Raw genomic sequence first — 27,785 nt, forward strand, 5'->3', positions numbered from 1 at the left:
TAAACAATCCAATAATCGGTGAATTTCACGTAAAAATGACCAAACAATTGTAACATATACATGAACAGATCACTACTACTGCAACCAGTCAAATTTTCCACGAATAAAGAATAAATCTTATTGGACATATCAATATTGCTAACGTTGTCAAATATACCTTCTGTACACCAATGAATCACAAGTTTATATATAAACGAAACTGAGATTTCACTTTTTATTTACATTTCGACCCCCTGTTGTACAAATATAACCAATCTGTGGAAAGCGTTCTTGTGGTTAAGCCAAGTGATCCCAGAGTCGAATTCGCCATTTTTGGATGTTGCTCGCTCGTGTGGGAACGTTATATCCTTGAAGTAGCAGAGGTCATGGTCGAAAAATTCTCATGATTTTTGAAACTTTAAGTCGACAAAATGGACACTTCGAAACAGCAGAAGAACATCTACGGCACAGAACATGGCCACAAGGAACTATGGTTATTTCTACCTCGGAAGTCAAACAAACCCGACAAACCCAAGCTGCTTTCGCTGTATCGGCTTCTTTGGCTGCAGCATCGGACTTTTCCTGCAAAATTGATTGAGAAACCATCAATAGATCTCGAGATATTTAGAAAGATACGTGTCTTGTTAACTTTAACGTCACTCCTACAATTGCTATTAGAGTCATGCAGTCCAGAACTAGTGACTGAGAGATATGAAGGTAATTTGGTTACAAGTAGAGGGAATCGAGGAGTTGGAGAAAGGGGCTTATTGAGTGAATATTTCAAATAGTTTGGAATTGGGAGATAAGGGGAGGGCTCCTCTAATAGTTTCCTCATCCACTTTCAGACGTAGGGATGGGGATTATGATCTTCCTTCCCTGTCCCGTCTTATATAACTTTGATCCTTAGCCTAACTTTGACCCTCCCACAACTCATCTCGCGCACCCTTTTAAACGAGATTCTCTTGGAGAAGGGGAAAAAGGTAAACGAAGAATAATTTTTCGTGAGGAATCTCGGCTCCAATCATTGCAAACTCAACCATCATCTAATAGATGCCTTGTAAAATGAGTCGGAAGGCACAGATTAGCACCTAAAAGGTCAAGCGTTTTCCACAATGACGGTGCAAGTTAACTGGGGAGCTTACTGGTGAAAAAAAATGCCAAGTAAACTGTGGATGTTGAGGAAGGTAGTGCAGTTAGAGCACGGCTAACCTTTCTTGGATCCCTTTGGCAAAAAGGAACGCGAGTCCATAGATGAGTAGATAAAGGTGGTGGATAATTTATCTGTTGTAACCACCATGTTACGGCTAACCTTCCTATTAAACGCTTTATACTATTTTTCTCCCTCGCACTCAGACTGCGCATCTAATAAGACACCAAAGAGACTTCCTCACTGTCGGGCATCACCCTACCAAGCATTTGGAACTGTGTGAAAGAAACCTTTGGCTTCGAGAAAGTTCACAGTTTTCTTTTACTTAGTAGGATTTAATTTTGTAACTTTGGGTTTTACTTTGTTTGTTAATTAGTTTGTGGGTTGGTTATTTTGTTAGTAACTGGTTTCTATTAAGTGGATCAACCTCTTCTGTAACTGAGGGATAGACTTCTATATTCAAACTACAAACACTTATGAATAATAGACTCGTGTCGAGTATACTTGTCCCTCTATCTCTTAGATGCAAGGTTGCATGCTCGTGTTATCGAAGTTTTTGGTAGTACTAGATAGTTCTATTCTACACAATACATCGAGCACACAAATCCAAACACATACAGTTCAACAAACGCATACCTGTTCCAACAGAAGAGCTGCCTGAGAATCCTTCAATTGTTCTTGCAGGGTTATGGTCTTTTGCAAGAGGGACTGTCGCTCAATATCCACATTGATTCCAGCAGTAGTAAGCATTTCATGAACTGCCTGCATCAGTTCTTCGGCAGATACTCTGCCATATTGAAGTTCTGCAGCAGGCTGCGCCAACCAATAAATCTTTTCAGTGTACAATTGAAAATTTATAAAGAAATAACAAATATTTTTCAAGTATTTATTGATAGACTCAGATAGAAGACAAACGGTAAACAATATAACACTTATTTCTCCAGTTCCTAAACCAAGAACTAAAATGAATTCATCATCCAAGTTCCCTAATTCAAGAATAAAAAGGAAGGGATACATAGCATAAAATGTAGAAACACAGTCTAGAACAAGACCCGAACCTGAGATTGTATTTTGCCGCTTTCCAAGTTCTCTGGCATTTGGACGGAACTACCATTATCAATAACCATGTGACTAGTATCTAGCAAGTTTGAGGAGGAAGGGCCACCATCAATGGAAATGCTTCTAAACGATAAAACTTGTGAAGAAAGAAGAGACTGGATGATGCCCGATGTGGTCTCTACCCTGAATCTGTAGAGTGCTTGGCCGGCTGAAGGTCTAACATCCTCCAGGACCATTCCATATTTCAGCTTTTCTCCACTTTGAGACCGCCATGCCACTACTTCTCCAGCATAAAACGGTCTTAATGGGTGAAGCTGTATTTGAAGAGCATCTTGAGGTAGTATTTCCTTTCCAATCAAACTACTAATTCCAGTAAATTTTTCATTCGTCTTCTCAGAACAAAGCTTTAAAATATCAACGATGGCAGTTTCAATACCTTCAGGGCAGAAAAATAAAGAACAAATAGGCAAAGGAATAGGTGATCCTAAAATCTGGCTCACAACAATGGCAAGGACATCAAAGATTGATATACAAGCAGGGGGTTCAGCAACCAAAATACAAGTTTTTGATTGCTTAACAAAGTAAAGAGCCCTATGATGCCTTCCGTCCTCCCATTCTGGAATAATGGAATCTTTAGAAGGACGTGTGATGTTTATAGAATTTGGAAGAAGCAAAAACCGAGTATGTAGACATTTAACGAACTGAAGCCTCTCTGCAAATGATTTCAGTAATTCCTCAACAGCTTCCAGATCTAGATTTTTATTTGTATGAGTGTAACTAACCATGCTATTGGCAACATTCCACACAGCACTCTGAAACGATCTGCTCAACAGTTTCTCCTTGATGCGTCCTAAAGACACTGCTCCAATACACTCCAAGGGTTCTATACTATCCTCGTGATCCAACTCCTGCCACACAAGTTGGTTTCCAATTAAAGATAATATTTGTCAACTAACGAAAAGGGAACCAAAAGGAGGAAAATTACTGGAATCACAAGAACTGATGCATCAAGATGACATGCTTACCTCAATGACTAATTCAGATAATTTCTTGATGCCCAAAATTCTACATATCTTCTCAGGAAGATCTGGGTGAACAAATCTTAGCCTTGAAGTGTCGATACATTTTATATATCGAGAACCATAAGTATCAATATATGCACAGGAAGTTGCATGAACAAGTCTGCAGCCATCATCTGGGACTATGACTTCAGGTTCCCGACCATAGAAAATCTTTGCTTCGGTAGCCTCATCACAGATAAAATGTAATATTTCCATCACAGACCGAAGCTCATTAGGATTTAGGCGTTGATATCCACAAGCCACTTGAAGACTTGATAGAAGATCTTTTGCAGAAGCAACTGATAGTCCGTCTTGTAGCCCCAAATCTCTAAGAATCTTCACAAAAGGAAGATATCCACTGGGAAGTTGAAATGCAATAGGAGATAAATTAATAGTCAATCTAGCAAAGAGAGCATTAGCTTTGACCAAGCGTGTTGCATTAGCCACAGGAATGAATGCCACTCTCTGCAATTCCAAAACATCTGCAAGGATGAACAGATTTTTTACTTAACCCATATGACAAGTATTATAGAAACGGGCAGTAGCAAGCCACCGCCCCCAAGAAAAACAAGCACAGAAGGCATATACAAGTTAGGGGCTGATTATTTTTCTTTCCAAGAATCTTTCCCTTTTTTGATTAAAATGCTTTCCGAGACTTGTGCAGAAATTAGGGCTCAGAAAGAAGGATTTACACAGATAAATGAGGTGAACAGGAAAAGGAAACTACAACTCCCATCTAAACTGCAATTCAGACATACGAAATAATAACAAGAAGAAGAAGAAGAAGAAAAGATCAGTCATGTTAAAAATTAAATAATGAATTTAATCTCCAATAAACCTCCCTCGTAACTATCCAAAAGCTGGTGAACCTTTTCAATTGACAACACTAAGAACATCTTTTTATATTCTCCCTTGTCTTTCTCAGTGTGCAGTATATCTGGCCTCCACGTCTCTTATATATATGTCTATTTTTATTACAGTTTCGGATCTTATATGAAAATGTTATAACTAAGCAGCTATTGGGATTGGTTAGAAACCTCTTTTTTAATGCCAATCTGCCAAAATAACCGAGTTTTCCTTGAGACAGATGATGGCCATATCACTCAGGAAAAAGAAAAAAGAACTACCCAAAAGAGTACTTATCAATTAACGGTATGAGACTAACCCCTAACTATTAGTGTATTTTATGATTACATTTAGTTTGCAGTAACATAAATAATATGACTTCAAATTAGTATATGATTAGGACAAATATATGTACTTGCAGCCAGTCAATAAAATTATTTTACGTGCTTTCAATTTACTTAATAATTAAAAAATTAGAGAACAAAGAAATGTCAACTATTTGGCAGACCGCGTCTAAGTGCCACAGGGGAGGGGGGTGGGGTGCTACTTGAGAATATGGAAAACATTTACCCAAAGAAGATAAGGTACTCCAAATCCTTTCAAGATACTTTAAAACCTCACAAGAAGCTTCATTGATTGACATTATGCCCACTGATATTGGCCAATGAGAAAGAGTGTCTTCACCACCATTCCTCCCAATAACCTGTGTCCAAGTACATTAGCTATATTTTGCTTAGGTCACTCTCATTAAAATAATAGAATTAAGAAGGATGTAGAGTGGCTACCTGTAAATGTTTTAGTACTTTGGGGAAAGCTGGAGGGCTTTTCAGATTAAGTGCTCCCCAAGCGTACTCAGGAGGTATAACACAGTGCTTGGAAAGAATCGGAGCACAACTCCAAGCCAGAGGCCAATCTTTTGATGCGATTGCGTCACTGTATGAAGCGAGAACTCTTTTGCCACCTTTATTACCACCAAGATTTGGAAAGCCTAATTCAGCTGGAACAAAAACAATATTGCCAAGAGCGTTACAGAAACTGTTGCTATAAAAGACGGCAAAATTTGAAAAAACAGCTTCAACAACAGATCCAGCCAAAGTCCATATTTCCATAGGCACTTCGCTTTGAGCATTTGTCAAGTCAAACTCAAAGCCATCCTCCTCCGACTTCCTCCATTCACTTCCTAGAGTCTCTACTTTTTTGGCACATTCAAGAATGACATTGGCTTCTGCTGTAGTTCTAAGGCCAACTTTCCTTAAAATATGAAGCCACCCATCAGCAGCAAATCTTTCTCCAGGAAATTTTTTCCTTTCATCAGAGAAGACAGATGTTAACAAAGCATCACTTGGATCGTACAATTCCTTTGATTTAAACAAATCTGTGCAAAATTCATCAGCACTCCTCACAAATTTAGTTTCACTCAGGCATTCTACTAAGCGAGCATTGGCTTGAAGATCCCGCCAATTTGTATACAGATATATTAAGATATCTTCCTGTTCCGATTGAGGTTTGCAATCAAATCCAGGAAACCCAAACTTGATCAAAATTTGTTCATCATCCAATTCAGGGACTCTGAGGGCTCTAAGTAATGAATATTCCATTGAATTTGATGAATAAGATAGACAGCATTCATTGTTTGGTTTAAGGAATGAATTTGAAGAGATCATGCACTGATCATTCTCACGCAGTTGTGTATATGATCCGACAACAGTTCTATATATGGGTAAAGTTCGTAATATTTCAAGCTCTTCCCTCCCATAGTTGGTTCCGTTTGAAGCAAAGTCCTTAGCAAAAAGTTTGAGGAGTTCATCACTGTTTGAATCTGAAAGTGATGCAAGTTCCGGAAAATAACCTGCATTTTTAGCTGCCACAAACTTAGAAGCAATTATTTGCCCTAGTGGTTGGCCAGAATTAGGTACACAATTGCATAGAGCAGCACAGTCCATGAAAGCTACATCAAATATTGGAATGTTACATTGGTTTAATAGAGGGAATAGCCAAGGATACATGTCCTGGAATCTTTGAAAAGCTAAAGTGTAAGGCTGAAGGGATTCAAGTTTAGAAATATCACTCAAAGATGTCTCAGCCACATCACTGTCCCCAGCACCAATCTCCAAGATAGAATTTGGTGAAACTGAATGTGCAACAGGAGGAAGAAACACAAGATGGCGTTCTCGTACACGACATAAGATCGGTCTGCCAAGAAAAGCAGGAATAAGTGGCCAATCAGAAAAGAGCAAAAGGTCCTGTGATGTGCCGCTAAAATTTTTCCAAAAGATTCTTATCCATTCAGAGGTTGGTCCCTCCTCAACCCCAGAGCTTAATTTATTATCCCATGAAAACCATGGAGCCATATTTGAGTTCATTACATGATTCACCCAGTTTGCATGGAACACTGACCTCATATGAGTTGCCAGTAAGTTAAGAGAGAACTTTTGCAGTTTCAAAAATTTATGGAGGGCATCATTAGTCAAGATATTTCCCAAGATTGATCTATCAAATATTTTAGGGTGGAGAAACTTTGCTGCCAAAGGGATCATCAGTTCCTGTTGATCCTTACTACCAAGCCAAAGTTCCATACTCCCCAACCTTACTAAATTGTTGGATGCAGTTGGAAATGGTAAACCTTTGAGCTCAGAAACCATCTGTAGAAAATGCTGGTCTACATTTCTGTAGCTGTTATTTCTTCCATTAAAGGTGTTACTATGAAACGAGGACTCGCCACTTCTACCAATGTCCTCAACAACTCCTCGACCAAAATCTAATAAAGCCCTACCCAAACTTGTCATCATTTCAAGAGCATCACCTGAACTAGCTCCATTTTGGTTAGAGGACCTGGCAAAACTATGGACGCTAGAGACTGGAATAGAAGTTGGACTGTCTTCTGTAGTATTTGTTGATCTACCACCAGGATTGGTGTTAATAGAGCCTGCTCCTATACTATCCTCGGCATGGTTAGATGATGTAGCCAACACAATATCAGACAAGCAGTATTCAAGAACATCCAAATATGTATCAATTGATTGAAGAACTATGGATGCTGAAGAAACCCTGAGGAGATCCCGAACCATTTTAGGTCTAATTTGGCGTACTGTAATTCCCACAGCTTGGATCTCCTTAATCAACTCCCATGGCACCGAAAACACAGGATAATGCTCCTTGACAAAACTGCAAACTGTTGCAGGCAGCAAGTTGTCACCCACAGGACTCCCAGGTTGAGCAAGAAACATACCCTCTTCAGCCTTAACTAAATTTCCGGAGTAAAGCTGCCACACAGGGAGATCAATAGCACGAGCATAAAATGGCCTGATTACTTGTTCAACCAGACATTCCCAATCTGCTTTCAACCCTCTGTCCAGATCAGAATCACTGCCATTGCCAGACCTAGGCCAAAATGAATAAACTTGATTTCCATATGCCTTTAAAGATGAACTTATGGAATGACTCACATTTGACTCCAATGCAGAACTTGAAGATTCTTTTCGCTGTTTATGAATTTCCAATACCATGAAAATGTAAGAATCACATACGCAGGACATCAATTCCCTGTTCCAGGCTTCGACTAACTTATTTCCGGCATCAAGAGGTTCAACAAAGGCTTCGAGAACTTGATTTTTGAAAAGATAGCGACCAGCATTGTGACAAACAAGAAAACATCCAAGAACAGTGACAGGTAATATTATATCACCAGATAAAGGAAAGGGGGCCATCAAAGGACTCTTTAGATATATATTAGCAGGAAGGCCATTGCGAGATATATGAGCTGCAAGTCCAGCAACAGGTGTTAAGTTGTATGCAAGATATCGCCTGCAAATAGGAAACTCCATAAGATGCTATTATACTCGCTTCTAGTTCCAAAAAAAAAAAAAAAAATTACAAAGTTACTTTGAGAAAATGGAAGGGAGAGAAGATGTAGACGCTGAGTGAGAAACAAAGATCAGTGGCAAAACAATGTATCAATTAGTGCAAAATATAAACTACCAGATATTGGGCTTTGAGCTTTTCCAAAGCTGATTCTATTTTCATCGTATTCCTCCTTACACGAGCTCATTAGAATAAACTTCAAAAAATTATCTTTAATATCTTCATTAAAATAATTAGAACCTACCATCTAATGGCCCCTGCTCAAAACGCTCAACCTAACGCCCACTTTGTATTAGATTGCAATATATATCAATGATATATAAGTCAGATTTAGTTCCTCACTTTGTAAGAGTTGGAAAAAATATGAGAGGTGAGAAAAATTAGAAGGAAGAAAAGAATGGAATTAACGTTACCACAAAGCAGACAAATTACGATAAGAATTGAAAAGTTGTTAGAGTATAGCAAATATACGTGTTAGAGATAAATTATGGAATGCTTTCTTTTTTCTTTTTTTTTTTACTTCAACATGAAAAAATAAAGAAGGAAATTTTTCCCAAGCACAAGAAAACATACCTATCAAAATTTGTTGCACAAAATTAGCGAACTTACCTATCAAGAGCCATATTTCTAGTTTGCCCAGAACCCAAGGTAAGCACCACAAGCCAGCGGTCAACAAATTGAGCATCTCCCTGGAATAGAATTACGTCTATTGCGTGCACTTTTGTGGCAGCATTTGAGCTGCTAAATAGCCTTGATAATTGGAATTTCTTCCACTTCTTTTCTGAAAATGGGTTCCTTGCTATTGCTGATGATAAATTGACGCAAACTGAATAATCTTGGTAAGGGTTAAGCTCGCCTTGGTCCCAGGTTGAGAATGAAACCTGACAATTTCATTACCTTTCATTAAGAAGAAATATAAAAAAACTCCTGAATCCAGATAAAAGCACAGTGACATTGCCTTGACTAATCAAAGGTCTACCAGCCCGAGCTTTAATCAGACATACAACTTAACTTTCAAAATTAAACAAAACTGAATCTTCTAAATTACATAGAAAGGATGTGTAAGAAACGGTTTTGGATGGTACTATTCTTCATTTTCAACCTAATACCTTATTTGTCCTTCCATTAACGTGATTTTTAGCTCTTAATAAATTGAACTGGTTATTAAATCCAGAAACATTGATATGTTGCAAAACTCTTCTCAATAATTAGGTTACTAGTGTGTGTGTGTGTGTGTGTGTGTGTGCACATATTGCATTGAAAATGCTCGGGCAGAATAACTTTTTCCTAAAATCAGAACCACTCTACAATTTATCATTGAATTGATAACATAGCACCACAGAGTTCATAGGAAAAAGGAATGTTCGTGATGTTACGATACCTGCAAAACGGATTTTAAAAATAAAAGTGACCTTGAAGCGTGATCCAAAAATTTGCTACTTATCTTCTTTATCCTTTCTATTCCCGACTCAAGTCCATCTTTTAAGCATGCTGAAGATAGAGGCATGCGGATTATGGTGGAATCTGATGGCCATGACATATTTTGACCGCCCAACAGAGGATGAAATTGATCCTTAAATCTCTCTATCAAATTACTACCTAAAAGAGAAGAGAAAGATAATTGATTATTAAATCTAACGTCAATGAAAAATTTCTCTCATTGATTAATGATAGTTGTTAATCTCTCTATTCCCAACATCAATGTAAAGCTTCTTCTCCATATCAAAAGAGAGAGAGAGAGAGAGAGAAGGTTAATATGTACTTCTGTACTTTGAGAATTCCTGTTGTTAAACATTCATCTACTTTCTTCATTTTATTTTACAATAATGTTTTTAGAAAAATAAATATAAAACGATGCATTATTCTTTCAATGTGCACTTTTTTCATGTACTGTTAGTCTGTACAGGTTTGAAATAGTGAAGACAATGCATTATGCTGTAAATGAGCCAAAGATATTGTTTAATACTAAATAATAAATTATTGAAATAAAATATTTATATGAGGAGAGCATAAATATATTCATCCGTGGTTGAATGAAAGACATACCTATCAAAGAAAACATTTTTGCCCCTGGAGCAGATTTTGGAGCTACAGAAAGAGCTATTCCACGGGGATCAAATATATAAAAGTAGCCACCAGAAACAATATAAAGGAGATCACAAACATAATAACAGCTGAGCAGCCCCAAACCGTAGTTAAGAGTATCACCCCTTAATTTCCAAGGAGGACGAAATTGAAGACCACTGATTTCCTCTGTACTTAAGCTAGAGCCTTCAAAGACGGCAACCAGTGCAGGACCTTGAAATTCACCTATGCATGTAACAATAGGGTAAAACAACTATAATTCACAATTCATCGCAAAGAGAAATGCAGAAGAAAATGTAACCAGTGAAAATCAGCATATTTCAGGATGGGTAAATTCACTTAGGTTGCAACAAAATACCAGATAAAACACTATATTTCACTATCAGAGAAAGAAAAAGAACATACTCTATAGACGTGCATTTCCCTAGAGGCATGGACCTCCAATCACAAAGGTGAAGTTTCAGATGATGATTAGGGAGGGCTTTTTCAAAGGTGTCTTTTAGTGTTCCTTCAGCGGGCTTTCTTTAGTGTTTGGATTCAGGGGTTCTCTTTTTGCAAGCTTGTCTCTGGTTCGCTCAGCCCTCTTTTGTGGTTTCGAAGTTTCAAGTTTGGTTTTGACCCTCAAGTTCTTTGCAAGTTTATTCTTTCAGCTTTTTTGTATTTGGGACGCCTCCTTGCCCTTTTTATTTCTCTTTCCTGTTCATGTTTCACTCTCAATTGGAGTTTGTATCTTCAAGCATTAGTCTCTTTTTCATTTATTCAATGAAAAATTTTGTTTCTTGTTTAAATAAATGATGGTTAGGAATGTTAGTTTCAGTTTCTGGAAAGTTAGTTTGTTTAAAAGTTTGAATAGAAAGTTGTAACTCCTTGGGTTAGTTATGTTTTCAATTATGCTTGGGTTTTCTTTAAATAGCTTTGCGTAGTGTGGATAAAAGGTGAGTGGAGTCAGTATGTAATGTTGGGAGAGAGGGTTGACCATCTCAAATTGGTCCAAATGTCGATAGGTTGTAATCTATAACTTGTTATTTATAGCAAATAAAAGACATACCTATCAAAATATTTACACATTTATTTAGGGAAGCATGAAGGTCAAATAAAAGGAAGGGAGCTATCATTGGGAGAGCATTTCTAGATATTCTTTGCTGCATTTGGAGGGGGAGGAACAAATATTGATGACAGAGAGAGATTTGGAAGCTGTTTAGTCAGGAGTGCACTTTCTAGTTTCTTTATGGAACACCTGATCTAAAAGTTTTGAATTATTATTTTAATTTTGAGTTCACAAGATTGGATGTCTTATCATATTTTGCAACGATGGCATTATACCAAATTTAGAATCTCGTGTTTTTGTTTATTGTTTTTATCACAATTATTATATCTTTTTTCTCGTTTCTCATAAAACAATGAAAAATATTCAAAAGTCACTTTCTTTCTTATCATGGAGTTCTAAGAAAGTCAAAACAAAAATTCTCTACACTTTTTCTCGGTCAAATGAAAACCTAAAATCTCTACTAACTCAAAGGAAGTATATTAACTTATTATAGTTAAGACATAATAGTACAATTTATGTCAGTTACCTAGATTATGTTGCAGTAATGATTGGCGAGGATGTTCTCTTTTGTCAAATATTAGACGCAACTTTTTAGCTCGGCAGCAGTCTGCCAATTCCAAAAGATCAAAGAACAAATAGTCGTTGCCATACAACTTCAGAAGCTCACTAATTTTGGCATATTCCATGCATGGTAGGTCTTTAGTCATCTCTTCATCAACTAATGAGAGGCAACGAATGGATTGCACGCCCAACCTGCTTGCCAAATCATGACTGATACTTGGATGTACAAAGTGTTTCCCAACAAGAATGTTGTTTTCTTCCATCCAAGGTGCATCATTGTAAACCAGATCATTTGCTAGCATCAGAACCTGAGAGGAATTGGGAATTAACAGAGGGATACTGGTAGCAGTGAATTCTGGCTTGTCCATACAACAGTCTAAAATAGCTTCAAGCACACAGATTACAAAATTCATCTGATCTGTGGATAGAGGAGACCCTTTAACATCCTTGTGTAAGCGTTGAAGAACATCCAAGTAGTCCTTGACATTAAAACTCAGCCTAACACCTAATTCTGAAAGCAGATCTCTAAATTCTGATAATTCGGATGGAACAACATAAAGATAAGGAGAGAACTTTACTGGTGAGTCAAAGGCAAGAGCACTCGGGGATACAAAATCATCCCCCACCCAAACCCAGGATACACCATTTAATGCAGATTTTAACAGCACTAAATCATCGGTTCCCCTATATTCTTGCAGTTTTGAGTAAAGAATGGTAATCCCATCTTGCAATGCAGTGTTGATATCCGGTTCTATTGAAGAATGCAACCGGAGTTCCCCATAAAGCTTGGAAATATCAGTTAACTGTGCACATAGAACTTCAACCCTCGGGCAATCAGTCCAACCAAGTTTATGTTGTAAGTATACTGAAGGAAGCACACCATCTAGAATATGCATTGAAGAGGAAACCATCCACATCTGTGATTTAGGCCTCACAATGCTTGGTGGAGCAACCTTATTACAAGTTTTCAACCATGGAAGTACCTTTACAGGTGAATCAGCACAAACAGGACACCAAGCTATAGTCTTCATTTCAGACCAAAATTCTTCCTCTGATTCATCACCAGTCAGGTTGCCTATTAAGGAATCAATGCCCATATCAGAGGTATCCTCTCTATCGAGAGAGCCAACTTCCATGGAAGTGTCATCATCAACATAGTCACTCTCAACTAGCATAGAAGTCTGTAGTTCATAACAATTTCCTTCCACGTTGATTGAGAGCTTGTGTGCAAGAGCATCTAAACACACAAACAATCTCCTTGCGTAAGAGTTCTCAGAATCATTCAACAGCGGAACAGATCTAGCACAATCTAGAAAACCAGTCAAACCAAGAGATCTGTTAAGTCCAAGGCTGACTAGAGCATCTAAAATGTCATCATCTGAAAAAATTTCAGATGGGAAAAAGGTTTCTTCATGCAGCATATTTTTTAACTCGTGTACCCGAGGATCATACAGCCTGGTAAGAAAATCAAATACGGTAACATTAGCTGGTAGAAATTGCATGCTTAAGGTTCCCTTAAAAAATACATAACTAATAATGATAAGAAGTTAACGACAATCTAGATGCTTTTTTCCCTTCATGAGAGGAAGGATTTAAAAAATTTCTCAGTAATAAATAGAAGCTCCAAAAGAAGGGATGATTCAAGCATAGCTGTAATCTCATCTCCTAACTGCAGCACAGATACAATTGTTTTTCACAAGCAAAATATTTCCTCCTCTGTTTAATCCTTTTCTGATAGACAAACATTTCACTTCAAGAGAGTTGGTAAACCTTTAGTCGTATATGTTAAAGGATTCATCCAGAATTTCACAATAATGGTGGACACTATTTCCTTGTTGTGCCAGAATAACTTTCTACCTACGAAATTACTTCGCCTCATACCTTGTATGTATCTTTAAAAACACATAAGTAATAATAATAAGTTAACAACAATTTAGTTGTTTTTTTTTTTTTTTTCCCTTATGGTGAGAGGAAGGATTTAGCAAATTTCTAAACTGATTAATCTTTTAAAGAATAAATAGACGCTCTAAAAGAAGGGATAATTCAAGCATAGCTATAATCTCATCTTCTAACCGCAGCACAGATACAATTGTTTTTCGCCAGTGAAATATTTCCTCCTCTTCTCTTTTCCTTTTCTAACGGTACAAACATTTCACTTCAAGAGATTTGAGAGACCTTTAGTTATATATGTTGAAGGATTTTGATACGATAACACTACAAGTGTACACACGTTACACTCATGGCAGAAAGAAGCCGCCACGTATAGAACCCACTAACGATAGCATGGAAAAGATAAATTCTAATTAGTACTTTAACTCAGAGGTATTCAGGTTCTCTCTATTTCAGCCTTACAACTCTTCAAAATAGGTCAAAAGAAAAAGTTCTCCTTCACCCACACAAACACATTCTACCCCCACTTACGAGAGACCCATAACTCGATCACAGACCGGGGCCCGTAACAGGTTCATCCAATATTTCACAATAATTGTAGACACTATTTTCTTGTTATACCTGATTAATTTTTTCTACCTACTTAATTATTTTGCCACATATCTTCTATATTTTTTCTAGCTTTTTTTGCAGCGATTTCCTGCATAGTATAATAGGAAAATTTTTAGTTGCAAACATCAACAACACAAAAATTTAATATATGTAAAAATAAATTTTAGAACAAGATACAAAAGTGAGCTCAGAGATCTTGGTGGTATGTATAAAAGTAAATTCAAAAATCTTTTTGAAGAACCCGCTCCTAAGCTCTATTTCTCTACAGTAAAAATACAATGGACCACAAAGTACAACATGTAATCAAGGTGATGGACTGTAAAGTGTAAATGTCAAAGAAGGAAAATGAAAGTAGTTGAAAAGTCCTACAAATCTTGAAACTACGACACTGTTCAATGATTAGGTAGTATCCACATTGATTTGTAGCACTTTAAATATATTATCCAAAAAATGCAAAAAAAAAAAAAAAAAATCCATAAGAAAAATTGCGATAACATATATATTATGCTTTAGGAGGTAAGCTAAAAATTGATATAACCTTGAAGGTGGCTGCCAAGATCCATTTCCAGTCAAAACAAATGGTATCATAGAAACTGAAGATTTGAGGGAGGCGTCTTCTTCAATTAAAAGCTTCACATCAAGCAGAATGGTTGAAAGAGCTTCCCTTTCTGAAAGGAATTCTGACATGTGGTTAAGAACATAATCTTTGTAGAATTCAACCCTTGATGGTTCTCCAATCCCGAAGTATCTTTTCAAAATGATTCTCTCTTTTTCTGATTCTATGCGCACAAAATCATCATTCAGAAAATCCTCATATAAACCAGTGGGTTTAATCCATCTAACAGGTTGGCTCAAACTTACTAATTTTCTACTTTTATATGACTCAAACATGGGGATGCGTTTAATAATATCAACATGAGTGGCTTCCATATTTCCTTCAAGAAACCATTTTGACTGAAGAATAAAGCTCCTGAGCTCATGCAGCTCACCTTCACATGCATCATGAAATAGCCCTTCAACATTCTCAATATCACCAGCAATAGCTAGAAAAGCATTTAGAATACCGGTTGCTGTTGAAGGATGCACAAAGTTTTCCAGTTGTGGATGTTCTATTGGCATATCACGCCTCAAAAACAAACACCCAACTTTTAGCAACAAGGAAAACATGTTCTCGCTCCAGCCATCAGCTCTAAGAACATTTGAATTTTCAACAAGTTGCAGGAGAGAGTTTTCGCCAACGGGCAGTATAGGCCACTTAGAAAACTGAGATAGATCATTACAATGCAACTTGAGGTAGCACCAAACCAATCTTATCCACTCCAAGCTAGGGTGACTCTGATGACCAGGATTCCAGTTCACCTGTCTAGCATTTTGCCACTCTGTGGGAAGAAATCTCAGGAAGAGTTTCTCGAGCAAATGACATGAAAGAAAACAAATATTTAAATCCTCAGTTTGGGCTACCTCACAAAGCTTTGCATGAACTGCTTCTGGTATATCAGGGTCCACAAGTTGGCTGGGAACTGACTCCTTGAGTATGCCATATTCATCGCCCCTGGCAATGTAAGTTCTTTCTCCTATCCCATTCTTGTTAAATGTGGTAAATGTACCATCAGCCAGAGGCAGTAAAGGCAATCTGCACAGACTTTCAGATTGAAAAGGCAATTTCAAATCGACTAAACAATATTCGAGGGTCAAGATGGTTGCTTTCCTGTCTTTAAATGCGCGCTTCCTTTTAATCAACAGAGTCCTTAACAGGTGAGGAGTCAGAAAATGTAGTGACGGGCATACCTCCATGAATCTGTCGACAATTGACTTTGAAGTAGAGATGAGTGGCAGGCCAGAATCAGACAATGCTTCAATAAGCTCATGCACTTTATCAAAAGAAAAATCAGGAAAAATAGCTTGTCTTGCAGAAATCCACTGGCCTCCCCGAGCATTTGTATAGAGAACAAGAATACCAAAATCACCAATAAAGCTGTAGAGGTTTCGCACTACTGATCCCCAAGGTTCTAATCCTGCTGTTGACGGCCAAAATGAGGAGAATAAACCAGAGTGACCAATCTCAGATGCAATCTTTTCGAGCAAGTGGCCATAAGCGGGGGCAACAACATTTTCAAGGAGATAAGAATTCCATTCTGAACGTTTTTTTCCTCCCCCTGCCATATCATCACCATACCAGATGTCCCTTCGATTTGATGAAAGTTCAAAATATGCATTGACATGTACAGGGAGTCCAGTTTTAATAGGTAATGGTAGAAAGCAGAAAGCACGTCCTTCCAAAGGTTTCCTGCCTTGTATAGAAGCAGAAGAAACTTGAACTGAATCAGAAGCAATTAGCCAATTATTTTCAGCCTCTTGGTCATAGTTCATTTCCTCATCTACCTTTACAGAATGTAAAAGTGCAGCAACACAAGCCCAGGGAATAAAATTATAGGACTTGTCACCCACGCCTGAGTTGTTTCTCGGGAGCCCACCACCTAAACATCCAGAGGTTATCCAGTAGTGCTGCAATATATCACCACCAGAACTTTTCTCTGTTATAATAAGCTTCTGGCATTTATATGGGAGATCTTTGCTGATGGATTTATTCAATTTCCTTAGGAACTGCTCTCTGTCTAACTCACCTTGGCGGTTTCCACAAATAAAGTTAATAATATCCTGCTGTGCACTGGATTCTGTAGAAGGTTCAGTGATAGTATTCTTATGCACACGATATAGGCATTGCATTTCATGTCCTATATCATCTTTTGTAAATATTGAAATTGTTTTGACATTGGTGAGGAAAAGCAAAGCATCAGAAGCAACTTCAGAAAAAGAATAAAAAAGTGAAAGAACGTCTTCAGGTGCATAAGCTTCTTTCTTGATTTCACTTCTGGAAGCAAGAGCTGGACTCCTAAGGGGAAAACGAAACAGTGTACCAGGAAATGGCTTCTGCATGTCACAACCAAAATGCAAGTATGGTGAAAATTGATCAGGAAATTGTTCCAGAATTCTTCTTCCAGCATACTTTATTCGGAGACCCGGATGAGAAGGAGAGATCCCAGGCAAATTACAAGCATGAGGATCAAACATAACAACATTCTCCCCAGAAACAAATGTGGGGATATCCGTAAAATGATACACACAATTAAAGCCCAAACCAAATCTTCCAATTGATAATGGTTTTTGCAGCTTACTTTCTTGACCAACACGTGAAATTGCATAAAGATCATGAGAACTAAACACAGAGTCATTATAACAGTACAAAGCTGGTCCTTGCCAATCTGCCATTTCAGGAGACAAGATTGAAGATGTTCCATAATGTGTTTTATCCAAAAGAAATACCACCTCAGAGGCGCCTGCATCCTCTGCATTTTGAATCAGCTCAAATAGAATCCCAGAACCATCTGCATACATTTCAAGTATATGTCTAAGTCTGTTTGTCAAGGCTTCATGCTGCCCAAAAGCCTCGGCAGCTCCAGATAAACTCAAATTCATGGAATCAGCACTCTCAGCTAATAAGATCCTACGAAGTGAGCAGACTCCAAGCTTCTCTGCAACCTCATTGGATATGTTCCCATGGACAAAATTTTGAACAGTTTTCCTTGCATTCAAGACAAAATTCGATTCCCCATTAAATGAAACATCAGTATCGTCTGTCCCAAGTAACCAAGGAGCATCATTGTAAACTAAGTTGCTGGCCGGCAATAGTCTACATGAAATATCAGGTAAATATAAATTAATTTGTTGCTTTGGAAGTTGGGCCTCAGCCAGATGTTGTACAATGAGAATGGCTGCCCGCACTTCCTGTGTGTTGAGAGAAGAGGATCCTTTTCTAATCGCCATTCTAGACAAAATATCAGCATAGTCATTGGGCTTCAGAAATTCCCGAATTCCAAGTTTTAAAAATAATTCTTTAAAAACTGCCAAATCAATAGGTATAACCCGAATATAAGGGGCTAAGTGAAGAGGACCATCAAGGACAACCTCTTCTGATGTCGCAAACCCATCTCCAACCCAAATCCACCTACAACCTTCAAGCACAGCTTTTACAACATCCATCTCATCTGAACCAATCAAACCTGTCAGCAATGCATAAATTCTTGGCATTGCCTGAGCTAGTTCTTTCCTAAGCACCAGGTCATGTACAATCTCGTTGTTTTTACCAAGCTCAAGAAGTTGAGCAGCAATAATACTGCCACTAGGGGGAGAAGACCAACCAAGGCTGTGTGCTAGAGCTGAAGAAGAACACTCACCATCCAGTATTCGCATGCTTGCTGAAACGAGCCACAAATCCTTGGGCAATCTTACAAGTTTTGGGGGAGCTACCATGGATGAGACAATAGGCCAGGGTAAGGTTTCAAAAGGAGGTGTAAGTAATACTGGGCACCAGGAAATTTTACGAAGATCATTCCAGAATTTTTCAAGATCGGAAGTGAAGTTACGAGGTCTAAATGCAGTTGCAGCTGTAGAAAATAATCGATTCACCATCCCATGCTCTTCATTTGTTGGATTGAGAAGCCACTTAATTGCATTAACTTCCAAGTATGATAGAAGAACCTTACCCCTTGAATGAGCCTTATTTTGATCCATATGCATAAATCTTTCTACATGAAGAGCACTTTGCACAATGGTCTCAGGAGATACACATGTTCTAAGACCCAAACCTTGTAAAATGTCCAGAATGTAAGATTCGTTGAAAGGAGTGGAAGGAAAACTATCGAAGTCATCAAGTAAAGCACACAGTTCTTCATAACGAGGATCATACAATGCAGCAGGGCACTTAAGAGTGCCCCTTGAAGTTGGAATAAAATCCAAATTCGACAAACACTCCCTGAAGGTTACATCTTCAACACATAACTGTGGAAGGTTTAGCAAAACAGAAAGCATGGTATTGTCACGAAGTTTAGGCTGCAACTGTCCAACTTGGTTTAATACATGTTTCCTGTAGAAAGATGCCTTTCCCATCTTTTTTATCCCATAGTATTTTAACAAAATCTCCTCTTCACCATCATCTGAAGAGCTGAAAATAAACTCTACTCCAAGAAAGCACTCTCCAACTTCTGAGGGTGGGAAGTACTTTCGAGGGCTTTCAAGATCTGAGAAACCAAAATCTTGAGCAGATCCTCCATTATAGACTTTAAAAATGGGGAGCCTCTTGCATTTCTCTAATTCATTATCCTTCATAGATCCTCCAAGATACCATTTAGGATCAAGAAGAAACCTACGCAGTCCATCCTTCTCTTCCACCTCTAAATTGTGGAGTGAAGTTAGCAGTAAACCCCCAGTTGAAGAAATTGCATCATATATAGAGTCCAAAATGCCTGTACAATTACCATCATTTACATAGTGGAACAAGTCTCGGTGTTCAACCTTATAGTAGGGATCAAGCAACTTGCATCCAAGTTTACTGAGTATATTTTGCATCTCGTTAGAAAGCATCTGCACATTAATTACTTTCGATTGTTTAGAGGCTCTATAAAGATACCTTGATTTGCACGGCAAAATGGGCCAGTCACTGAATAATGACAACTTTTCACAATGGTCACGAAGATATTGCCAAAAGAGTAAAAACCATGACGAAGTAGGATGGTTGCTACAAGACTCAGGGTCCCAAAACACCTCATTTTTATACTTCCAGTCAGCAGGCACAAATTTTGGAAACAGCTGGAGAAAATAATGCACATTAAAAGCAAAAAGATTAGATGTCGAAGACCTGGCAATGTTTGAAAGTCTAGCTGATATGGCGAGTGGTATATTCCAATCTATTACTCTATCAGAAATCTGGTGCAGTAGCTTATATTCCAACTCATCACAAATAAAATAAGAGATCCCTTTTGAGGCTTCTGAAAATAACCCAAAATCACCATTTGCCAGTGGCAGCAAGGGTAAGCCGAATGCATGTGTGCAAACATCAGCATCAATCAAATCTTCAATGCAATATTCTAACAATACAAGTTTGTAAGGTCTGTTCAGAGTAGAAATATGTTTACAATCCCTAAGAAATTGACGAACAGTACAGGGTGTAACCACTTTCTGTTGAAAAGTACAGCAGAACTTTAAAAGCATGTTGGACAGATTTTCGGGAAGATGCACAATAGGCATTCCTAAAAGCACCAGAGCCTCACCAAGTTCCGTACTTCTTGCGAATTTGTCATCATGAAGAAAGGCTTCATTTGGTGACACCCATTTTCCACCTTCAACGTTTGAATACAGAACAAGAGCATTGCTGATAGTTTTGTACACCTGCTCAACTAATTTGTTCCATGGCTCCTCAAACGAACCACTGGGCCACAAGGAAAAGTAGGCATCTGTTGGACCCAGAAATACTTGCACGCCAATAAGCAGTTCTATAAAAGAAGGAGCAATAACATCCTCTAAAAGGAGCATGTTCCAGATTGAACGAATCTTTCCACTCCTATCCATGTCAGCCCCATACCAAATTCCTCGCCGATTTGATGAGACCTCAAAGAATCCATTTACTTGAACAGTTAGACCAGTTTTTACTGGCAAAGGGAGGAAACAGAAGGCCCGACCAAGTTTGAGAACACTATTCTGTCAAATATTGCATTACAATTGTATATAAGATCATGTGTTTGCAAAAAAAAAAGGAGATCGGCAAGGAAAAAAAAGATCATGCAACATAAAGTAATGCAGTGAACAAATTATATGGTAGGAGTCTATGACTCACGAACATAATCATGTAGAAAGTAAAAAAAGATCAAAGAACTTCACCATTAAAGCTAATATATAATAAATTTTATATGAGAAAATGACAAATTCAACTAGAGTAATGGTACAAGTAAAGTAAATGACTTGAGATAGCTAAACTTACAAGTTTGAGAGAATAAATACTAGTATGAAAAAGTAATTGCAATTGAATTGGGGAGTTCATTGTAACTCCTATGGCTAATGGGAAGGTTCTCTCTGCATTCGTTTTTTATAACCTTTGATATTTTATAAATATATTTGGAAAGGTTTCAAGTTTTGAAATATAAAGTATGCTAAACTTAATAAAGTACAAGATCAAAATGCAGAAAAGAAGTTGCTTGGGAAGAAAGTGAGGCTTAAATCGTTATCACCTTGACAATGCACGTAGGCATAACATATATATTTGTTCTTAGTCCCAAAGATCATTTAGAACTTCATTTTTAAGGCTTCTATTGACAATATTATTTCCTGTTTCTATTGAATTGAAATCATTCACTCAAAATCAGTCCAAGCGATACTGCCATATTTGATAGCTATTACAATTACAGATATGGACCTTTTACAAGTTTACAACCTACCAAATAGACTGCTGAAACAGAAAAATAACGAACTTTTTTTTTCAAAAGACACTGAAACAATAAAAGTTACTACCGTCCTCCACTCCATTTAAGATTCACACACAAGTTACCCGAGAGAGGCAAGGTATCCATGCGAATGAGAAAACATTAAATGAGAGGATGGATGTTCAGACATAGAGGTGGTTCGATGGGGTAGGCATTCAAATTGGTTTCCTTGAAAACACAGAAAAGCCTTTATTTGGTTTAGGTTGTCATATGTTCCAGCATGAAACAGTTTTCTACAAGGAACTCAATTTCAGTGATGAAAGAAATTTACAAGAGAAACCAGTAGGCACAATCCTGCAATTTTATCAAAGGAAAGAAAGGAAGGGAGGAAAATTAATAAGAGTAGGTATAAGGAACGTAATTGAACTTCAAAACTAAAGCTCTGTAAGAAAGCAACGAGAGAAATATTCTCCCATATTTGTGCACCCTCAAGGGAGAAGCCTTCAAAAGTTCTTCTAGTTTCTTCAGCCACACCTGCCATAAATTGGGACTAGAAGCACTTAGTTCAAGAACTTGCCTTCTTTGGAGATAGCATCCTTAAAGAGTAAGGACTTGGTTGTAAGCTTTCTTTGCCTAGATAGCACAAAACATGGCTCATCCAGAACTTTTTTAACAGTCTTCACCATATATCCACCATGAGAAGCAATCAAGAATAAATGTCTTGCATCTTCAGTTTCTTCTTCTTCTTCTTGACTTTTCTTTTTCACAGACGCACCAATAGGAGACAGCACACACAAAGGGCTCCTCAAATGAATGCTATCATTTATGCTAATTCTTCCATAAACTTAAGAAATAGAGACTTGCCTCCCCTCGGTACTTGAGACTTATTGCTTGGGATAGATCTTTAGGGATAAATGGCCAAGCTCTTCGAGTCCTAGTCCTAAAACAAGATTACAAGGGTATAAACTTTAAGTCTATTAATCCTAGCATCTCCTACTCTTGGAGAGTTATCCATGTAAACTCCTTCGAAATTATCCATAAGTTGAATCCAATTATCAACCCTATCACTATTAAAATTTCTATGAAATCCAAAAACCCATGGTTGGCTGGTAGCTTTCAAATAACAGTTCACGGTACATCTCTTGCTTTTGACTAGATCAAACAAGCTATGAAAAAGAATGGACAAAATTTTATGTTTGATTCGCAAGACCTCCAGAAAGTAAAGTTATTGCTATCAGTTACTAGGAACTTTGAGGTTTTTTTTTTTAACAAGGAAAATTCTGATTGAAGTAATCAGTAATGTTACAAAGAATTCCGTTGAAGAAAATAAACAAATAACCCAACGAAACTCCATGAAGGATACAATAAAAGCCCCAAAACCCTGAATTGACAAAAAAGAAATTAAAATAAACAATATAACCATCCATTTTGAAAAGGAAATAACTATTAGCGAACCTTGGAGCGAGAGACATCAAATGACCCGGGCCTACAGGCAACAGCACGCAGAGCCCTCTTGAAAGGTTCTGCCTGCCCTAGAACTCCTTTGATATTCTAGTCTGCTTTTGCAAAGCCAAAAAATGTATCTCAAAGTTCTTTTTTGAGAAGGAACTTCAACTCCAAAGAACCCCCAGGAAGAACTAATACATGTGAAACTTAAATTAGGACATACAACCCAGCCCTTTTAAGCCTCTCAAGTACACTTCATTGATTAGCAATCTTCAATCTATGCTTCTGAAGGATAATTATATGGGTTCCTGCAATGTTGTTGCTTCCCATCACCACACTTGCGAACAAATTCTTCTTCAGGGTTATCCAAATTAGAACCCTTACAAGTCTTGACACTGGTGGTATGGAGGCAACAGCTACCTTTTCCCTCTGTTGTTCATACAAATTATAAACAGCAAGTTTGTTCCCTGGGGATTAAAATTCAATTTCAAGAATGTTCATTCCAAATATTTTTCAAGATTCTTAGCATCTCCGACTTCCATGTGTCAGATGCCTTCCAAGGGTACTCATTCTCCAAGATTCACTCATATAGATGTTGCATTAGCAATATATAAAATATCAGAGTCCTACACCAAGGTGGTTCTCATAATTGAGACATCTCTTCCAAATCCCTAACTGGATCGTGTGTTGTTGTTGCTGTTGACTAAGTTTAGTAAGCATTCAATTTTCTGTAGGTGTAAACCTATCTCCAACAAAATCAAGTTCCCATCTTCCAACCATAGTGTTTGGCCCAAGAACAAAAACACCAAAATCATCAAAATGATGGAAATTAATTTAGTCTTTTATTGAGTAGAATTCAGCTCCCTAAATAAGGTAGAAGCAGTAACGATACAGGTACTCGTATTTGGCGGCTACTATAACCATTGGAGATAAGGAGTTCTGAGCCTGCCAACGATATCATAGAAGAAAATAAAACTAACCATACTACATCACCTATTCATTGGCTATTCAATTAATTTATTCTTTTGTAATGAACAAAGAGAAAATAGTTCACCCTTGAGAAGGACACTATTTTTTGACACGGTAGCTTTTTTTTTTTTTTTTTTTTTTTCTTTGGCCATCTTGTGGGGAGTTCAGATTGAGAGAAATAATATAATGTTTTTGAGATTTGGAGTATCTTATGATGAGGTTTAAGAGGTGATCAGGTTTAATAACTCTTCATGGGTGTCGGCCACTAGACCTTTTTGTAGCTATAGACTTGGTTTGATTTTGTTGGATCGGGGTCCCTTCCTATAATTTTTCTGGGACGTTTTTTGTTGGGCTTGTTTTTTGGATGCTATTGTGTATTCTTTCATGTTTCTCAACAAACGCCTAGCTTCTTATAAAAAGAAAAAAACAAAGAAAAACATTGATTAAAAAAACTAATGCAAGATATCATCCAAAAGCAGGGTGTATTTGTGTGCATGGTGGTGTGCATAAACATGTGGGTATGGGAACCGGTGTGGGTGCAGGTGTAAGGGCGACAGAGATTCCACAAAGTAAAAGAAATTTTGAAATTACTGAGGTTACATTTGAGGAGTCATCAGATGTGCAAACAGCAAGCGATGCCCAAGGTAGCAAGTGAATGTCATATTCTTTTGATGCAGTGGCAGCAAAAGAGCCGATCCTACTGGTAGCTGATGCCATGGTTTGAACTATAAAAAAGCTATCAATCCTTTCCTCTATTTGAGTTCCAGACATTGCACGACTCAAGAATTCGAGTGAATAGCTATCTGTATCACTCATAGTGGAAGCTGTCGATTTTGATAACCTTAGTAACATCTGCCTATGCCAAATAATGTCACTGCTTGCTGAACGCACAGAAAAGGAATAAAGCTTCTGTGGTTCTGTCTCACCATCATTCCATACAAACATTTCAATGCATAAAACACTTTTCAAAAAGAGCAGCGTTAAGACTCCTTCTTCGTAAAGTTCAGCAAACATGGAAGAAATATCTTCTTCTGTATAAGCTTGCCTCGAAATGTTACTTCTGGCTGCTAGATCTGCATTTCTCAATGGCAACCGAAATAAAGTTCCAGCAAAAGAACTTTTCATGTCACAATTAAACACGCAGTAAGGAAGAAACTGATCTCTATATTGTGAGATGGCAGAGCTACGAATAAAGTCAATTCGCTTTCCAGGATTTGCTGCAGAAACCTTTGGAAGGTAAATGCCCTGAGGATCAAACATAACAACATATTTACCGCTAACAAATGAAGGCAGCTCGGTTAAATGGTACACAGAGTTGAAGCCAACCCTATAAAATTAAACCAAAAATTGTTATTATGAAGTCAACATGGTAAGCAAAATATTAAAGAAAATGTGATTGTATTTCCATTTCTTTTGATAATACGGAAAATGTAGAATTTATTAAATGATTGTTAACAGGGAAATGGAGAGAGGCACTAATTATCTTTCCTACTGACTGCTTTTAGCATATCCAATAATGATTTATATATGTGTGTGTACAACAATTTCATTGATGTATAACATTTACAGAAGGAATAAAATTCCATGACAATTACAAAAGGTTCTTTGAATTGGTTATAAAGGAAGCATAACTATAAGAAGCAAAGGGGTTAGACAGTTTACACCACAAAATAGCATAATAAATATTAAGGTCAAAGAACATTTTGAAGGAACAGTCTTGATCCAAAAAGACACTTATTTATTTCCTTCTAAAGGATCCAAAAGAAGGCTCTACATTGTTCATCCAGAGAAATGTCTTGGTTTTCTTGAAGGATGACCATTCAATGATAAATTTTTAAACTTTTTTAAATAAAAATTTTACAAATATAGAATAGGGTAACAACAACCAAAGGAAAATAATAGCCAACAGTACTTTCCAGAAATGTTCAAGAAATTTCAACAACTTGTATGCTGGCTTTAAGCATGTCAACATCTAATTTTGCATTGTACTTTTCTCAAATGGAATTGCATTACTCTTCATAAAGATTAAAGACTTCACATTATTGGAAGCAACAAGATGAAGTGAAGGTGCCAAAGGAAGATGATCTCAAGCTAAGAAAACCATCAACTGCCATTGGAAAGAGAAAGCACAGCACAGGTTTACTAAAGCCCGTCAGGAATTCATATGAGATGAGAATGCAAATTCGTGTTGCCAATTACTTCCAAAAATCGTAACCATTACCAACAGTCTTATTACTTTTCATTATCAGAAAATTTAAATTTAATTAGCCGGTTTTGAACCATGAATTATGAACATAACTGGAGCTTTTAGAAACTGTTTCCAAAAAACAAGTGTTATAAGACTACTTGACTTGGAGGGAAGACCATATCTGATATATATGTAAATATGAACGGAATTGTTTCATTATAATTGAATGGAAGTGGTTACAGAGCAAAAAAAAAGCTACACACAAGCCTGAAATTCGAAATTTTAATGCAGTGGAAATTCTGTCTCATGAACACCTCTAGCTAAAGGTTCTCCAAACATAAGATTGGTTCATCATAATGCAAAGTTGTCACTAGCCAGGCCAAATGAAACTATATAAGAACAGATTATAGAACGACGAGATAGTACAATCAATTTGACAAATGTTTTTGTTTTACTTTCTTTTCATTCCTTTATGAAATTTGTATCCTTTCAGGATTAGTCTTTTTTCGTTGCTTCAATGAAAAATTAGTTCCGGTTAAGAATATAACTCGTGAACTAAAATACTATCCATAATTCCATCTTTATCAATACGAGTAAGATTAAACACATGTCAAGATGTATTGCAACGGGAAACTTACCCAAATCTGCCAGTCTTCCAGGCTTGACCATGCTTATTACTACCACCAATCCTTGAAATGCTGACAAAATCCTCTTCTGTAAATACCGCATTGTTGTAGGCCAAAAGCGCAGGCCCTTGAAACGGTGCCAGTGACTCCGACAACAACGACTCACGGCCATGGACTCTACGGTCGAGACAGAGACAAACCTTAGTGGCGCCTGCATCATCGGCGTTCTGAACCAACTCCTTGAGAACAGTAGTTCCCTCAGGATAGTTAAGAAGCACCTCACGAATCCGCCGAGTCAGGTCAACCTTCTGACCAAAATCCTCGAGAAAAACAGAGTCCAACGACGCCGATTCCGACGCCATACTTCTCAGACAGAGTTACAACACGTCTATCAGCTGAATAGCTCTTTCTAAACCATGGCGTCAATCAAAATCCATACGAACAATAATTCTCCGAATGATTCACAGTGATCGCCGGGAAAATGATCAGAAGTCTGCTAAAAGAACGTAATGGATCGCCGACACGGCATGAATATCTGGTTGCGGTGATTTTGCTGCAACTTCGAGCAAAGGATCGATGAATTGCCTCTTGGAATTGGGATTTTCTTTGTCTGATGCTGTTACTTTCACGACTTTTCTGGTTTGTACGGTCAATGATTTGGAAGAGATGAAGATTAAATTAAGTTTGAGTTCATCATCGCCACACCAACAGATCACAGATTTCACAGTACGAGCCCGAGGCGGGAGGGGGATATGAAATGTGGCTCCATATCCATCAAATGTCCTGACCCTTTGTTTTTCGCGGATTATAAACCATTTTTCTTAAGAAATATGTTTTAAAATCAACACAAAATCCATCTTAAATGAGATTTTGAAGAAAAAATCCTATTTACTTCGGAAATTACTTTAGATTTATAATTCCACCCAATGTATATATCAATTTATCCATTTGAATTTAAGAATTATTCATTTTAATTTAGATTTGGTTATTTATTATCAGAAAAATCATATTTCTATAATAACAAAACACTCATTCAAATTCAATAACAAAACACTCATTGATGTCCCGTGTTCTTTTATTTTTTTAGGGTCTACCTGAACGAGTATCTAATGTTTTTTGGTCGTGCATATATGAATGCAAATAATCGCCTCGTG

The 27,785-nt window shown here is 37.4% G+C and overlaps 1 protein-coding gene across 2 annotated transcripts; it reads right to left on the minus strand.

Moving 5' to 3' along the window:
- LOC111497740 (sacsin) lies at window positions 1-27,404 on the minus strand. 2 transcript variants are annotated; one of them, XM_023148652.1, is made up of 13 exons: window positions 26,644-27,404; window positions 24,418-25,144; window positions 14,688-20,683; window positions 11,613-13,102; window positions 10,000-10,263; window positions 9,335-9,552; window positions 8,563-8,834; window positions 4,878-7,896; window positions 4,663-4,795; window positions 3,211-3,728; window positions 2,185-3,093; window positions 1,763-1,939; window positions 1-561 (listed from the first exon to the last, which is right to left on the minus strand). In XM_023148652.1, the coding sequence occupies exons 1-13, from the start codon at window positions 26,991-26,993 to the stop codon at window positions 364-366; spliced, it is 14,271 nt and encodes a 4,756-aa protein (XP_023004420.1). In that variant the 5' UTR covers window positions 26,994-27,404; the 3' UTR covers window positions 1-363. The 2 variants fall into 2 exon arrangements, with proteins under 2 accessions (XP_023004420.1, XP_023004421.1); XM_023148653.1 differs by having other exon boundaries at window positions 24,418-25,062; window positions 26,644-26,727.
- Window positions 27,405-27,785: the final 381 nt, after the last annotated feature.

The sequence above is a fragment of the Cucurbita maxima genome, unplaced genomic scaffold (assembly GCF_002738345.1).
Source record: "Cucurbita maxima cultivar Rimu unplaced genomic scaffold, Cmax_1.0 Cma_Scf00024, whole genome shotgun sequence".
NCBI classification, from domain to species: domain Eukaryota; kingdom Viridiplantae; phylum Streptophyta; class Magnoliopsida; order Cucurbitales; family Cucurbitaceae; genus Cucurbita; species Cucurbita maxima.

Coding starts and splice junctions, on each gene's coding strand:
- LOC111497740 (XM_023148652.1), bottom strand. CDS start 26,993: ATGGCGTCGGAATCGGCGTCGTTGGACTCTGTTTTTCTCGAGGATTTT. Junction 3,729..4,662: donor GAGTACCTTATCTTCTTTGG/GTAAATGTTTTC, acceptor TCATCCTTGCAG/ATGTTTTGGAATTGCAGAGA. Junction 562..1,762: donor CAGCTCTTCTGTTGGAACAG/GTATGCGTTTGT, acceptor TCAATTTTGCAG/GAAAAGTCCGATGCTGCAGC.